Source organism: Aythya fuligula, chromosome 2, assembly GCF_009819795.1.
Source record: "Aythya fuligula isolate bAytFul2 chromosome 2, bAytFul2.pri, whole genome shotgun sequence".
NCBI classification, from domain to species: Eukaryota; Metazoa; Chordata; class Aves; order Anseriformes; family Anatidae; genus Aythya; species Aythya fuligula.
The window spans coordinates 45,036,110-45,052,778 of record NC_045560.1 but is presented as its reverse complement, the minus strand read 5'-3'; the positions used below and the strand labels follow the sequence as shown (position 1 = coordinate 45,052,778).

The window sequence follows — 16,669 nt, the reverse complement described above, 5'->3', positions numbered from 1 at the left end:
CCGTGTATCGCAGCACCCTACCAACTCCCACTTGCCGTCTCTCCACACCCGCAGGCAGGGGGGCATCCCTGAAGGGCTCAACCCTTTGGAAGGTCACGGCATGAGCTTCGTTGTCAGAAGCAGGGTTCTGTAAAATGCGCACTCAGCGATGCTTTTGAGGAGATGGTAGAAGAACACTGGAAAGTGCACGAGGCTGTCCTGGTTTCAGCTGGGACAGAGTTTGTTGTCTTCCCAGTAGCTGGTATGGAGCTGGGTTCTGGATTTCAGAAGAGAGTGATGCTGACAACACACCGACCTTTTAGTTGTCGCAGAGCACTGCTTACACAGAGCCAAGGAGGTTTCATCTGCCCACACCGCCCTGCCAGCCAGGAGGCTGCAGGTGCACCAGGAGCTGGACAGGGTCGCAGTCTGGAGAGCTGGCCCAAACTGGCCAGAGTCATGTCCCATACCCTATGGGGTTGTGCTGAAGACTAGGACTGGGCAGCAATCTGATGTGATAAGTCAGACTTCCGCTGCTTGAGTTCTGGCTGAGCATTATTTGGCAACTGGTGAGCAATTGCTTTGTGCATCATTTGTTTCTTGTACTCTTTTTTCATTACTTTTTTTTTTTTTTCTTTTTTCTTTTCCTTTCTTTTCTGTCCTATGGAGCTATCTTTCTCTCAGTCCTTGAGTTTTACTTTTTTTCCACTTCTCTCTCCCATACCACCACAGGGCAGTGAGGGTACATATGTGTGGTGCTTATCTGTCTTTGGAGGGGAGCCACAACAAAAATATAGCTAGATGGTTTAATAAGGAACATAGTGTTGAAAAACTAACAATTTTGTTACTTAAAACAGTATTTATATTGCCCGCAGCATTTACCTGTAAGTACTGTAAGAATCAGGTTATTTCTTTAAGTTTCTGAAGAAGTTTTTGTACAATCTGTGAACAGTCTGAATGGACCTCTTCTGTAATAGACTGAGTTCTCCTCAACATCAAAAGCACGGTGTCTGCTTAGATCTCTTTCACATTCCCCAAAAGTAAACCCTTTTGAAGACTAACAGATTGGTCAGCTATTTGTTATTTCAGACAACTCTTTTAAATGTCCCTCAAGTGTACAGAGGTGTTAATTAGAATGAATAATATTCAAAAGATCATCGCTGATTACATAAAACAAACATGGAGAGAAGCTTGTGTTTCCCAGAGAACTCTTCAGCAGTTAAATGTTCTTGACTTTGCTGAAACTTGTCCACCATGAAATTCTGAACTCCAAACCCTGATCTTGATTTTAATTCATCTATCTACACTGCCTTTTTTCCCCCAGCTTTCAATAAATGTGCATACTACTACTAAAATTGGAGCGGATGCCATGTTTTTTAAATCTACTTACTAAAACCAACCTCAAGCTTTGTATCTGACACCTTCCCCAACCACATACACCCGTGTTTCATAATGCTTTAGGTAATTTTCAGTTAAAGCACAGTATAAAGTGTTTTATTTTCTATACCTCTCCCTAACCTTTAAAAGCCTCATCCTGTCCTCCAAGTCCTATTCTTTTCTTCACATTGCAAATTTTTCAAGGACTTCAGGATATGAGCTGAAAATAACTTGAACTTTCCTTCCTACTTGTTGGGATTGGGATGCTATCCTTAGCTGTTCCCAACCAGCTTTTCCTACTCAAAGGATTTTTAGGTCTGCCCTGAAGGAGCTTAAAGGCTGCTGTTGCTGAGCCTCCCTGGTATTCATGTACAGACTCCCTCCCCTGCCTTTTTGCCCCTTCCTCATTTGCTTTTAGTTCTTAGTTATAACTAGGGAGCTTGTTAGTCGCATTCATCAAACTACTTCTGCTAACCTGGTATACGTTAGCCAAATTTATTCACATGTAAGACTACTTTACAAAATCATTTTATAGCCTTGCTTCTAGATTTCTTGTTTTTCTATTGTATAGTCCATTGATTGAGAACCAAATTCTACTGAAAATCAATAGCTGGAACTGTTTCTACATTTTCAGATACACAGACTCCATTAATAACTTAATTAATAGCATGTGGAACATGTATGGTTGCACTGAAATTTTTGATGAAGAGAATGAATACTGCATAGAATAAGTAAGAGCTTTGACATCAGGTTCAGAAACAACAAGGTATTCAGGAAGCAAGGAAGAGAAGCCATGTAATTCCCTTTGCTTATCCATAAGCCCTTTTTCTCATGAATCTGCCACTTCAGAGAGTCTGACAAAAGAAGTGTCACTAAACACACATCCAGTTTTGTATAGCTTTGGATTGTCCAAACTTTTCTATCACACATATAAATGTACCTTATTTCCATCATCATAGTTTAACAATTAAATGACCTCTAAAGACAGAAACATCAGTTTCTCTCCTTTCTTGCATGTTGTCCTGTTTCTATTTAGGTTTCTTTGTATGCTTTGCCCAGTACATCTCCCACACACATTTACTGCTTTCTCTCAGTCTCCTACTTGCAAGCTTCTCCACCCTCCCCTCAGGATGTATTTCTAGCAGCTGGGTTCTCTCCTACACAGATCATCCCTCCTTGTACTGTGAAATAGCAAGCTAACCACATCGACATAAATGAGGCTACATTGAAAGAAAAAAGCCATTTGCTATTAAAAAAACCACCTCCATCTCAAACAAACTGATTTTGATGCCTTTGATTTAATGACACATGCCTTCACAGACACACATAAAACAACACTAAAACACGGAGCTATTAGTTTCTAAATTTTAAATGATATTAATGCCTACTTTCAAGACTAATCTGAATAAAAATCTTCCACCATAATAGCAATTATACAACAATTCTTAAATATTAAAGGGTATGACATTATGCCAGAAGACTGTAGAAACAAAACGTATATACGTGGTCTGAAAAATATTTTCCTAATTAAGTACATCTCTGCAGTCTGACTCTTTTTTTCAAAAGCCTGACTATTTGCTTGTCTGTGTACAGTTAAGCATGTTTTATAGTATTCATATCCTCTAAACAGTAGCTACGTATCTGAGGACAGTATAGGTAACAGTTTAAAGTGTTTCCATCTGCTTCTCTCATTGCTATAGGTAATGAAATGGTATCAAAGTGTACCGAAGGTGCAAAATGCTCTACATTCTTGTACTGTTTTTTTGCCCTGATGAGGTAATCTAGGAAATGCATTTCTAACGCAAGTCATTTAATCTGTGCAAAGGTTAAAGCTATTTTCTTCTAACTCTCCATCTCTTTTGGAGAAGGTGTGTTCACCTTCTTTGCTGCTCAGATGCCACTCCAACTCTGGACACCCAGACCTCCTGCCACATAACCATGCTGTACATCCAGTCTACATGCATCCACCTAGATTCCAGTTCTCTTTGTGAATTATTTCACTACTGTACAAATCTGACTGGTTTTTATTCTGCAGTTTCTGCACCATAGATTAAGTATAGGGGACAAAATCAAATCTTGGTTTGTTTACTTGAAGTTTCATTTCAATATAAGATTTTTATTCTTACCGTGGTCTGTAAGCTTAGACATGCAGAGTTGACTTGATCTCTCATTTCCACTTTGTGTATCGCATCCTATGGACACAGAGTCACATGTAATGACTGGCTCAGAATGAATTAGTTTTGAAGTCTGCTCATCAGATTCCTTAATCAAACAAAGCAGCACAGAGAAAAAGGTACAGTTAGAGCTTTCAGCAGGATCACGATACAATGGCTGCCCTGATCCACACAACTGCTGGGACTCATATTAAACAACAACAACAAAACAAAACAAAACAACAACAACAACAAAAAAACACCCTCCTACCTCTTTTCTAAATGATAGCAGTGACTCAGCCACAAGCTAACACAGATTTAACATGCTTTTTTTTTTTCTCCAGAGATAATGAGAAATAGAAACTAGAGTACACGCTACAGAAAAGATAGAAAACAAAACACTAAAACAAATCTTATTGTTGCTGTGATGCTTTTACTGACTATTTCCAAACTGATGCTGTTCACTGTATGATAAAATGTAGTACTAGTCCTGAACAGGACTATCTTATGTTGCAGATATCCTAAAAGCAAAGGTTACATTATACTGGGAAGCATTCTAAGACTTTATTCTTACTAAGAAGACAGTTTAAATGTTAGTATTCTTTACTACTCAAATGAAAAGAACCCACAGCCATGCCAAATAAGAGTGTTTAAAGGATTAAAAATCCTGAAAATGAATGTATTTTGAACTCCGATATCACAAAAAAGATCAGTAAGTCCATTTCAGAGAGCAGATTTAGATTTATGGGTGTCTAAATAGAAAATTGTTCAATGAATAGAGAATTGTTAATCTCTGGACTGGACTGTCTGTCCAGTCCTAAAGAAAGTGTGTGGAGAACAGAAAAGAGGTACATTGAAAGTGCATAAATAAGGTATCTGAAACAACAGCTCATACTTACATGAAGGACATCGACATTCAGCTGCTGAAAATTACGGGACCTGAATTCTTGCATTCTTTTGATATTTTCTTGATATTTTTCTTCTGCCAGCTGTCTGTAAATACAGAATATTTGTGATTAAGATGTGCTATCAGGGATTGCGCAAAGGGATCTTCTAACAGTAGATGTGGAAAAGCAGTTTCCATAATTAGAGTGCTATGGTGCCAAATATTCATGGCATCTGCTCAAGTTGAGGTTAGTTTTAGTGAACTCAGAAACAGATCTCAGGCCTTATTTCCAGCTATTATATTTATCTTTCACAACCTGCATAATTAATTGAAAAATAGTAAATTATCCATCCCAGACTCTTTTGTCTCTTCCAAAGATCTTAAATATGTCAGATTTTATTCCACTGTGTAGTCAGGGGAACTTTCAGATAAAGACAGGCGCACAATACTTGTGTGCTATGAACACTTCTCCTAGGGTAGAGTTGGTAATTGTGCTTTTTCTGTGCAGGACTACTTATGCTAGGTCCTACATTACGCAAATCCTCCAGTTTCCATCACTAAATACCCTAATCTCTTCTATGTCTAGATTTGCACTGCTGAGAGTAGATCTCCAGTGTGAGAAGGTACTATGTTTTTGCACTATTTCATGTTTTCAGGCAGAATCAGCTTGCAAGTACCCAGGGTTGAAATTGAATAGATCAATTTTGAAGATTCATGATTGAGAATAAGGTTAATTTTTAATTTTAACCTAAGATTGCAGATTAATATGTTGCCTTTGTATTACAAAATAAATATATTTACTTTTGTTGCTGGGAAAAAATGTGAAAAATAAATAGAAAATGTTAAAATGAAAGAAAGCAAAGAAAATGAAAAGCAAACGACAAATATCCTGTAACTAGTATTACTTCCTAATTTCCATCCATTAAAAAAAAAAAGAAAGAGAGAGACTTCCTATATATAAATTTCATATAAGAATGAGCCTACCATATTATTGTAAAAACCATGTAGAAGAGGTGTTACATTTTATATAGTGGTATCATTTCAAGGAGTTTTTTTTTTCTTTTGTTTTGTTTTTTAATGAGAATAAACTTGCATACCATCTCCAGTCTCAAACAAAAGAGTTGGTGTCAAACAGACATAAATGATGATCAGACATGTTTTTCAAAAGGAAATTAAAGCCTTTGTTGTTTGTTTTTTTTATTTCCAGTTTTTGGGTATGGACACAACAGGCTGGCACAAGTAACGCTAGTGATTTTATAGAAACTGAATTTACTATTGAACTTACAACTGAAATTACTATTCATTTGCAGATATATGCAACAGCTTCAAAGTTACTGAGGCCACAAATTCAGGCTTCATTTTACTTTCCAATATTTCTCTGTAGTAAGATGTCATCGCTTTACTGAACTGCTAGCTTGCTTTGGCATAACAGTGTTAAGATGCTGATTCTCATGATCAGAAATACTTATTCCTCTATTATCCCTTATAAATAGCTGAGTAAACATTTGTTAATTTACATTGCACTTTGCAAAACACTTTTGAAGAAAATGTTAAAAATGAATGTGCAGCTTTTCTGATTTTCATTCACATCATATGAAACACTGAACATTTTTAATGGGCAAAAACTCAAGTGTGTCATCAAAACAGTATTTTCTTTCTATTGAAAAATGCAATTCATGCACAGATACATAGCCTTCAAGATGTTTCCCACATGCCACTTGGAAATGGTACTTAAAATCCTCTCTTTCCTTATAACTTTCTTAATAAAATGATAAACTGTAAAGCCCTTATAATATGTTGATTACCCCATGGCTTGGTCATTTGATAAGACTATTTTTTCTGAGCTATTAACTTCCATTGACAAATCTCTTGGGCCAAAAGAATTGAAAAAAGCTGCACTGTAACTAAATGTCTGACTCCTCAGAATATGCAATCCTTAACATGACAAGTCATTAACAAAATCCCCTATTGTAATGAATCTGTTAATCTCTCATGTAGTTATTTAACCCAAAATACATAATTTTACATTATGTATTATGTATTTTGTATTTTTTTTATTAAAATACATTATTTTTCTACATAAATAATTACTATGATTTAACTCATCAAAGTGAATGGGGATTCACATTAAGTAGCTGAAGACTCTTTTTTTTTAATTTAATATTATTTTTATTTTTAACTTGACTGTTCGAGTTCTCTCGTTAGACTGCTGAAAGAGGAAAACTGCACGGTTAGGGCACAAAACTAACGTTATGCACAACTTACTTCAACTTCTTTGCTTTCTCATCTGCTGCATTTAACTTCCTCAGCCTCATTCTTTCCCGTGGTGTCATTTTCTGAACTTCAGACAGTTCCTGTAGAGTCTGCAAATGAACTTTCCTCTGCCTGAAATTGAATGCATGCCAGCTTATTTTCATATAAAAATGTAAATATTGGTATTTTGATTTGATATTGAAACATACTGACATTTCAAATGGAATAATTAGAAAGTCACAGGTACTATAACAGACTAAACAGACCTTAGTGTGGAAAGCAAACGCTTCTTTTACACTGAAACTTAGACTTAGATTAATGAAGAACATGAATCATTTCAGGCATTTCATGTGAGAACAGAAAAACGTAAACTCAGCTCCTTAGAAGAATAAATGTTGAAGCACAGTGAAATATTTACCCTGTCAAGATTCATTATTGAGCATATTACAAATCCAAAGGCAGTTTTCAAATGAGAACCACAGGAAAAAAAAAAAAAAAAAAAAAAAAAAATACCATTCATACATTTTGCATTGGTTGTTACAAATTGGCTGCAATAAAAGATAGCATTAATGCATCTTCAATGAAAGTCATAATTATCATGTCATCCTCTTGAGTTTCTAGTCCTAATCAATAAAAACAATTCACTGGTAAAATGGACTTATCAATACAGGAGAGCAATACTAGACCTGTATCAGAAAAAGGATATTAATTTCAGATTTTACCTCACATCATATAGTAATTGCAAAAATTGAACCATAGTTTGCAATGACATAGCACTCATATTTCACTCACACCAAAATTTTGCAATCTTTTTATTCATGATAAAAAGTTCTGAATTTAAAATGTCTATTTTTGCTCTTATGAGATAAACTCACTTACCATCTAAGAGCCCAGTTTTGTAAGCATACAAATAGCAACACTCCTTGCAGACTACCATTTTGAAATCAGTATTTTAATAACTGAGAAGCTTTCATTATGCTTTTCAAATGTTGACTATGGAGGGAAATAGTGTAAAGATATGAAAATTACTGTGAAATATGAAAGACTAAGGACAAAGACAAGAAGATTTTAATTATTAATAAGAATGGAACTAACTCCTCAAGTATGAATAATGCAGACTTATTTCTTGTCCCCTGTTAAAAAAAAAAACTTCTGATTTAAATTATAAGAACCTCATGGGAAAAAAAGTCATTTTTCATCCAATTTGAAACTGAATTCATAGAGTTTTCTTCTTAGTTAAATATTTAAAATGTATGACTTGCCTGGGACTGGAATAAACTAAGCCATTAGAGGTTTTTACTAGAAGAAACCGGACTCAACTATACACACCAAAAATAATTTCTGGTGAGGAAAAAAAATCATAAATTTAAAGTAGTGATGACTGGGGAGGACGCCATAACAAGCAGCTCCCTGTGCACACACCGACTACAGCACATGCGGGAAACTCCCTATGTTTAAATTATTTTTCCACCACTTTTCTCTTTGTATAACACCATTTTTCAGATATTTTTACTTCATTGTACCTACCTCTTTAAATATGGGCTTGAAAAAAATGTTTGTCACTTTGCTTACCAGTAGCAATACAGAAGCTAACATTCTCATAAATGTAATAAAAGTCATAATAGAATTATGCATGTATGTGTATTCTAAACATTTAATCAAAAAAGAATCAGACTCCAGTACATTCATCTCCTAGGACGACTTTTTATATATTTTTTTTTTTCCTCAAACTGATGCTCTGAAAAGTTCAAGGTAACTTTCTGTGCTCTAACAAATATAGCTCTTATCCAGTTTTTACGATTCTGGACCTCAGCACAGAGAAGCTGACTTTTTAATGCTTTTAACCGAAGTATAAGAAAAAGATGTTTGTAGTTAGAACTTGCTCTTCATCTTACACACTTGAGACTTCCTTTTGAAAAAAAATAATTGTAGACCCTGGGATATGCAATCATGTCCTGCTTGGGTGTTAGCTCTGTCAATAAGCGATGTCCGCTTGGAAGGTGAAAAGACTTGATATATTCAAACTAATGACAAAGGAACATAGTATATTTTATGGATAATATAAAATGGTTTCATCAATCTGTTCTAGAAACACAGGGATGTTTGAGGTCTAGATATATATTTTGCAGGTAAAAATACTGCTTCCTGAAAGCTTCTATAATTTTTTGATGCATATGGATAGTTTGAAATTCGATATGGAACGTAGGTGAAAACCCACAAAATAAAGGCATGAATTAAACATTTTTTGAAGATTCTCATAGTGTATGTTTTAATAAGCATTTAACATTCAATATTATTTATAGAGAGTTGGCATAATATTTGGGCAAGATTTCAGTGCCTCAAAACTAGTTAAGGTATATCTCTGAGGAACATCTCTGCAGTTAACTATAATTCATTTGAATAAACAGGAATCCACTCAAGAATTAATTAATTCAACCTGAACACAGCAACAATAAGCAAAAGGTATGTCTAATATTTCCTGAGTACAGCACATCTGCCCGTGTAACTGTAGTGTTTCCGCTATACTAGCAAAGAGCTATTTGTAGCAGAAACAAGAATAGTAGAATATTAAGAATACCAAGAATTAGACAATACAGGCATCATTTGTTATTGCCTCTTATATCTATTGTTGCAAAGTTCAACAATGTGTTTATACTAAAGTGGAAACCTAAACAGAGAACTCTTGTCTGATAAGAGGACAGAGACTCATCTGACAATGAGAGAAAGCAAGAACAGAAGTGACGGGGTGGAAACTCCAACCACAATTTCAAGCTATGAGAGCTTTACAGAAATATTCTAAGCAGTCACACCAGGTAACAAAAACGTACAGAATATTTTTCTGTGTTGAATCCAGTGTCCTTATTTCACATTCCTCCTATCACTGTTATTAAACAACCCTTTCTTTTGCAAAGTTGCAGTTGACCAGCTCTCCTAAAGGAACACTAGCAAGCAGCAGTCTTGGTAACAACTGCAAAGTGACCATAGCTGAAAAACTGCAGGCCTACACTGAGAACAGAGATTACAAAAAGGGGAAAGGCAAATTCCCTTGAATCTACTGTTAATTCTGAATTGGTGCATGGGCTTTTTCATTGCTACTATTTATTCATTAACAAATAAATAAATAAATAAATCAGATAGCTGTTGAAGTCTTGAAAGTTATTCAGAGGAAATAAAAAATGGAGATGACTGCTACGTCTGTACAGGATCACAAACTCCTGATTTTGAATGTGCTATCTCCTAACAGAGCAAAACCACATCAAGAAAACTCAGGGACAGCAAGCAAAGAGGAATGGAAGCTGCCATTGAAACCACGCAGATAATTTACAAAGACAAAATGAAATTGCCCGTGTTGACATTTGCTTTAATCACTGCCGCACCGTAATTTGACACAATTAATTAATTTAATATATATTCGGTGCCTAAAAGAGAGATCATGTGCAAAGGCAGCACTGATTTAAAAGTCAAGAAACACCACTAGTCTTAATTTCTCACAAGAAAGTTACAAGACAAATATAATAGCATCCTATGGATGTATTAGATGAACCGTTTAAGTGTTTATGTCTTCATTTGGATGTCATTTAGGAAACATAGCCTTCACATTCAACAATTAGTCAGTACACAAACTAAGTCAGTACACAAATGACCACTACTTAACTAAAATGATGATCTAAGCCTTCAAAATATACAGACAAAGGTCCTAACTTAATTGCACTCTCACTGTTACTAAATTAATTCATGCATGTGCTACATACACACTCACAATTTATGGCTCCAGAATAAAAATATTTAATTATTACATCAATTTTTTACCCTAAATTCTGATTATGCAACTCATTAATGTGGTTGTCTTGTATTTCTGGGGAATGGCAAAATCCCTTTAAATGCAAAGCATGAGGAGATTAACACAAACATTTGTTTACAACAGCATAGTATTTGGCAACACCATAATTGTTTATAGTTCTGCCCACAAAACACTTAAAAATACTTACACAGCATCAAAAATGGGAGCAGCTTCTTTCTGCCAGTTAAGCCCCTTGTCTTTCACATTCATATTTGTGTATTTGTACTGCATATTCTGTAAAGAAATAAAATAGAAGCAGTATCAATGCTTGAGGCTGAAGTGATCCAGATTCCAATATGACACAAAACAGCCCTAATGCAAAAAATGATCAAGCAGTTTCCTTCCCTACTTCCTTACAAAGTCAAATAATAAATACGTTGGAACCAGGGACCAAAAAAGAAAGATGCACTGTTTTTTGTTAAAATTATGACTAACTAGAACAGTTAGAGATGACACGTACCCAGCCCAAATGATCTGCACTCGTTATGCATAAATATCCATTCCCCTTATTACTCATAAGATTTTAAAGGGGGGTACATTCAGCATGTAGAGTGAGAAAGGCTTAATTTCTCACTGCCTCTCTGCCTCAGTCATACTGTTAGCTTAAAAAATCCCCTAGATTAATGTTCCCACTGGCTGCGCTCTAAGTTATTTTTTCTCTACACATTTCCTCTGTCTCCACTCTACTTCTGTAAAATACATACTCAAGTGGCAAGTGTACAGCTATCGCTTTTTCTTCTTAGATACCTTTAGTTGTTCATCAACATAAGGGATTTTTAGGATCTCTGCTGCTGCTGGTCTCATCGAAGGATTCTTACTTAACATGCTGAAACGTGAAGAAAACAAAACTGAAAATTCAGTGATTTTCCAAATTAACTTAAGTAACTGATAAACAAGAGAGCAACATACCTGCTCAGCACTGCATTCAGTTTGCTCGGATACCTATCAGGAAGAGAAGGCGTATCACCTTCTACAATTTTTAGCACAACTGACAAAAAATTGTGTCCAGAAAATGCATGGTCCATACAGCACATCTCGTATAAAATGCATCCCAGAGACCTTGAAGGATAAAATAATCAGAATAGCATAGATGTTATTTTTACAAGTAGCATGCATAATGACATTACGATAAGAAAAATTACAAGTGCATATACGTTTTTCCTGAGAATAGTATATTTTACTATTACGCTATTCTTTTCATCTGAAAAGATTATGATTCATTACTCAGATCACCAATTGACATCATATTAAACAGGGGCAATCATCATTCAATTTTGATAAATGCACGCAAAAACCTACAATCTGTATATATATTTTACACATATATGCAGGTATATAAACACTCATTTAGCCACACGTTCAAAATAGATTCCAAAACTGGTTTGGACTCAAAGAATTATCAAATTTTAGATGACTGCATCATGTTGTAACACATAAACCCAAATTTCCTCAATTTTTTATTTGGAGATGAAAAAAAAGCTGAATATGCCAGGCTGGAGACCTAGCTGAGAACCAGTGTCAGATTTTATTTATCAGGCTCTTATTCCTCAGTCCTAACACAGATAGCAAAGACCACCAAGTTGAATATTTTAAGAAAAACACTCTCATAATGATTTATGTAATGACTACTCATAATAGCTTGCACTTCGATTGGCCTCTATCTAATATATATATTTTTAAAATAGAGATGCTGAGCTTTCCAGGCTTTGAAGTGTGCCCAGTATCAACTCCAGTTGATACTGGAGTGCAGGAGAATACTGATACTGATATTCAGGAGAACAGAGGCAGTGCGAAGTGACTTGATCAAGGTCATAAAAGATGTTGGTGAGAGCAAGCTACAGGACCAGACTCACCTAGGTAACCAACTTAAATAGCACAGCAACTTTACTTGTCACGTAATATTTGATCGGGGTACTTATCATTTACAGCAGTATGAAAATAAAGCATACTGGTAATACGTAGAAGCATGTATAGGTGAATGGCTTTGGTAAAAAGGGTATAAACATTATCTTTGAAAGCAAATAATGAATAAATTTAAATAATTCATTTTGGTTAAAGAAGAGGAATAAGTTCAGTCCATCTGACAATAAAAGAGCACAAGCAAATAATTTTAGAGCTGAAACTCATGCTCTCTGTATAATGTAAATAAACCCAAGGAGAGAGAACAGAAGGGTTCTCTCACTGGTTCTTTATGAAGATCTATTTGAAAACAACTATGAGAACATTTTTGCTAAAAACTGCCTAACTATAGAGGTACCTAAATAATTGCCTAGCTTCTGGAAGTTTTAACTGTCAACCAGCTTTCAAACTTCCAAAATCTACTGATCCTGGAAGTTTGAAAGCTGGTTGACAGGTAAAACTTCAAGTAACAGTAACACACAGATGATGCTCTACATTTACAATCTATGTTCAAACTCTGAAACAAGATAATGACCACATGAGAAAATACTTTACAACCAAAGTGCAGACGTGGCATCTGAAAGCATCAAACAAAAAAGGAAACCAGCCAGAGGGAAGAAAAAAAAGGAAAATCCCAACTTGATAGACTGTACTAAAACTGTTGTGTTTTTGTTTTTTTTTTTCAGAATCAATCTGTTTTCGGAGGCTGCTTAATTCTGGCAGCTAAAAATTGCTTAATGAGCCATTAAGAGAACAGGATTTACCACATGAGGGAAGCCCATTTATTCAGCTAGCTGAGTCCTCTGACTACACCTGAGACTTTGGAGAAAGATGAAAAAGAACACCCGAGGCATTCTGGTGAAGCTGGGGCAGCAAACAGGCTGCCCAGGGAAAACCCCATCTGTCCCATCACAGAAAAAAATAACAGAAAGAAAAAATAAATAAATAAAAAGCAGGGAAAAAAAGAAAAAGTAGATTATTTATTTATTTATTATTATTATTATTATTTTTTACTGCAAAATACAACTCTTTGAAATGACGTAAGTAGTTCTAAGCTGAGAAAGGTTGTCCTGAATCCTAGAGCAAGGCCACTTCTTCTCAGGACAGCTGCTGAGCTGTAGTTGCCTAAGGAAGTTACGAAGTTTTTGCCTCGAGACTGCATTTCTCAGAGCAGTTGTGTTTCTACAGTTCCAGCCTAAGCATGTTGTAAGAAGCAAAGTCAGCAAGAGAAGATTGCTTCCTGATTCCCATGAGCAATTTGCCAATGACCAAAACATATCATTTAATTACTTTTATAATCCTAGCTTGTATAACTGCCAGCGTTATAAAATTCTACAATGGCCATGAAAGTATCCAGCCAGAGCATTTGGTTTGACAGCTGTTTGTGAATAGGTTCAAAAAATGTGCTAAACAGCACTTCATTTCATCAAAACTGATGCAAGATCGTTTCACATTGAAGCCACTTATGCTCAATTATATAATAAAAAGGAGCATCTGCACAGGTTTCAGTATATTCTCTACAATATCAAAGGACAGACTTCTACGTTCTCAGGAGAAACCACCCTGTGGTTTTTGGTGCTACTTGTTTACATAAGCATTGCTGTCCCATTCACATCTTCTGGTCTATTATAGAAATTTCTAAACTTCACTACAGTCCTTCAAAGGCTGTAAGGTGCACATTAACTTTTTAATGAAATGCTAAAAGCCAGACAATATAAATGCCTATACCTTTGTGGCTTGTGCATCTCAGTCTGACTGTACCAAGTCTTAAGAATTTGCTGACCCCAAGGTCTATGAGGAATACATACATGTACATACATCTGACCCCAAGGTCTATGAGGAATACATACATGTACATACATCATGACACTCTCATCCACGGCTTTTCAGATCTTCATGTCAGGGTTTATCCAGCTGTAGGTGTGCAGCGTTTATCATTAATCTTCCTGCCTACTTCTTTCTAATAGTTGTTGGTGTCTAATGGACACAAATAGATCCAGATCGTATGGCTCAGTCTTTTAAACAGTGAACCAATTGGATAGAATGGCAGCATCCTAATTCTCATAGTAATTAATTTCTGTGGGGTCTTGTTGTGGGAAAAGATCAAGGTAGTCTGTGCACCCAAAACTTCACTGGATTTTTAAATACCTCCATATACTTCATGGATACTTCCATTGAATTATCGCAAAAGACTCTCCTGTCTGTCCTCTCAAGGAGCGATTAAAGCTGAGCACGCAGCAGCTTTTGAAAACAAAACAAAACAAACAGAAACCAAACATACAGAGATTACAATATTGCTATATATATTATTTATCAGATTTACTTTTCATGTGCCATTATGCTGACTATGCATCTCCCCAGCACTTTCAAACATTTTGAGTGTTCAGGAATCCTTCCAGCTTCTATCAGCTATTTCCAAACACAAAGCCAGTAACACTTGGGAAATTCAGAAAGACTGGGGAGTCTCCCAGAATCACGTATACTCTGTGTACACTTTGTACAAACTCTCTTTACAGCGTTAGTCATTCATCCAGTCAATAAACAATATTTTATATTACGTATCATAGAATAGGCAGATTTAGAGTTAGCAGCAAACCATTTATATTATTTTAATAAACTTCCTTTCAATACAAAATCCCATTCCAAAATGTTCCTCACTACGAGATTGATTCAAGTTATAACCTCAAATGCTGTGGACACTATTATTAGTTATATAGATTGCCTAGTTTAGAAATAAATTTGGATACCTCCAAACCTTTATATTTGGGTGAGCAGCCCACTTACGTGGGTGAAGTTATATACAGCAATAGGGGCCAAAAGCATGACAAAGATTGCCTGGCTTGGGTCACTGTAAAAAGAACATCACTGTACTCTTTTCAGTAAAGGAAAGGTTCTTCCTCTTTTTTTCTCTCTCATTCATGGGGTGGAAAGGGCTTGGCTGACTCTTGGTACATGTATATAATAGCAATTATAAAAAGGGTTTTGGTCAGCACAGACATTTAATAGTCTTACAACCATCTAGCATTTCTACGGTACAAAGAAGTGGAAAAAATAAAATAATAATTCCTTCTGAATGTTTTATTCGTTCTTATCACAAGATACATAATCTCAGCAAAACCAGCTATGAAATGTTTTCAGTAACAGCTGTTTGAATTCAGCTAAGATGCACTGAATTTCCACTGGGTGATGATATAACTGCCTTTATTATTGAACTGAAATAGCTCTCACTTAAAACAACATAGGTATGTATTTGTTTCTTGCTATCTGTATCTGGGATGGTGAAAATAATTAAAAATAAATACTTGCCACATTCTGTTAAGAATCCATTACAATCAACACTATTGCAATAAAAAAAAAATCGAAATCAAATACTTGTGCCAAAATTATTCTTAATAAGAGTATCGCACCAGCATAATCAGCTATAGGGATCTTCTTTTTCTAATTGTCTTGGGACTAGATAGAGGAATATGGGAGGAAAAGATATTTTAGACACCATTATTAACCCAAATTACAATTTGTGCTTTACTTGAAGACCCATAGTTTGGAAACTCTGGGACAAAATCTTACAGAGACAGAGTAGGCTGAAATTTTCTCCCATGAGTCACATATTGGCAATTTCTTTCTACCTTAAGTTCCATAAAATAAAAATATTGATGAGAACATAGCTTACAAATCGCAACTCACATTGCTTTGAAGAAGTTTTTGTTCTGCATTTATCTCTGAATTAAAACCAGGGATCATTTCAGTGGAGCTTTGCTGATTCATAACAATGAGGATCTAGCACACCTTTTCAGCATAGATGAGAAATCTGTGATGTCTGCTTCAACCCTTGCTTTCATATAAAACTGCACTTTAAAAAAAATCCATCGGTTAAACATTACTCAAAAGACCAATGCATGAATTTTATGGCTGCTTTTGGTAATTATTCGACATAAAATTTGGCACTAAAAATAATTATTTTTGGATTGTTATTATTAAAAGAAAAGACAAACTGGGGCAAAAGTACAGACAAGCAAGCACAATTAAAATGAAAGTCCCAAGATGTGTGGCATTCTTGTAAAGAATTTGCTTTGCTTCCAAATGACAAATAGATGTGTTTTTCAACCGAATTGTTTCTGTTATCATTTCTGCCTCTGAGATAATTTGTGTTACATATTATGCAGAAATTCTTTGTGAAGTTCATGGGTGGAGTTTGCCAAATATGCTCATAGCTTTGAAAAGGAAAGAGAAATATCATTGTTCATAACTGTTTGCTTACACTTTATCACATCTACTCAGAAA

General features: G+C 35.4%; 1 protein-coding gene across 4 annotated transcripts in view; it reads right to left on the bottom strand.

Annotated features, from left to right (window-relative positions):
• NEK11 (NIMA related kinase 11) overlaps positions 1–16,669 on the bottom strand; it is a 101,814-nt gene that overhangs the window by 48,433 nt on the left and 36,712 nt on the right. For all 4 annotated transcript variants that reach the window (XM_032181968.1, XM_032181970.1, XM_032181971.1 and 1 more), the window contains 6 exons: positions 11,399–11,548; positions 11,237–11,315; positions 10,638–10,723; positions 6,661–6,780; positions 4,409–4,502; positions 3,483–3,618 (listed from right to left, as the gene is read on the bottom strand). In XM_032181968.1, the coding sequence (XP_032037859.1) occupies positions 3,483–3,618; positions 4,409–4,502; positions 6,661–6,780; positions 10,638–10,723; positions 11,237–11,315; positions 11,399–11,548 (665 nt within the window). The remainder of the gene's footprint in view (positions 1–3,482; positions 3,619–4,408; positions 4,503–6,660; positions 6,781–10,637; positions 10,724–11,236; positions 11,316–11,398; positions 11,549–16,669) is intronic.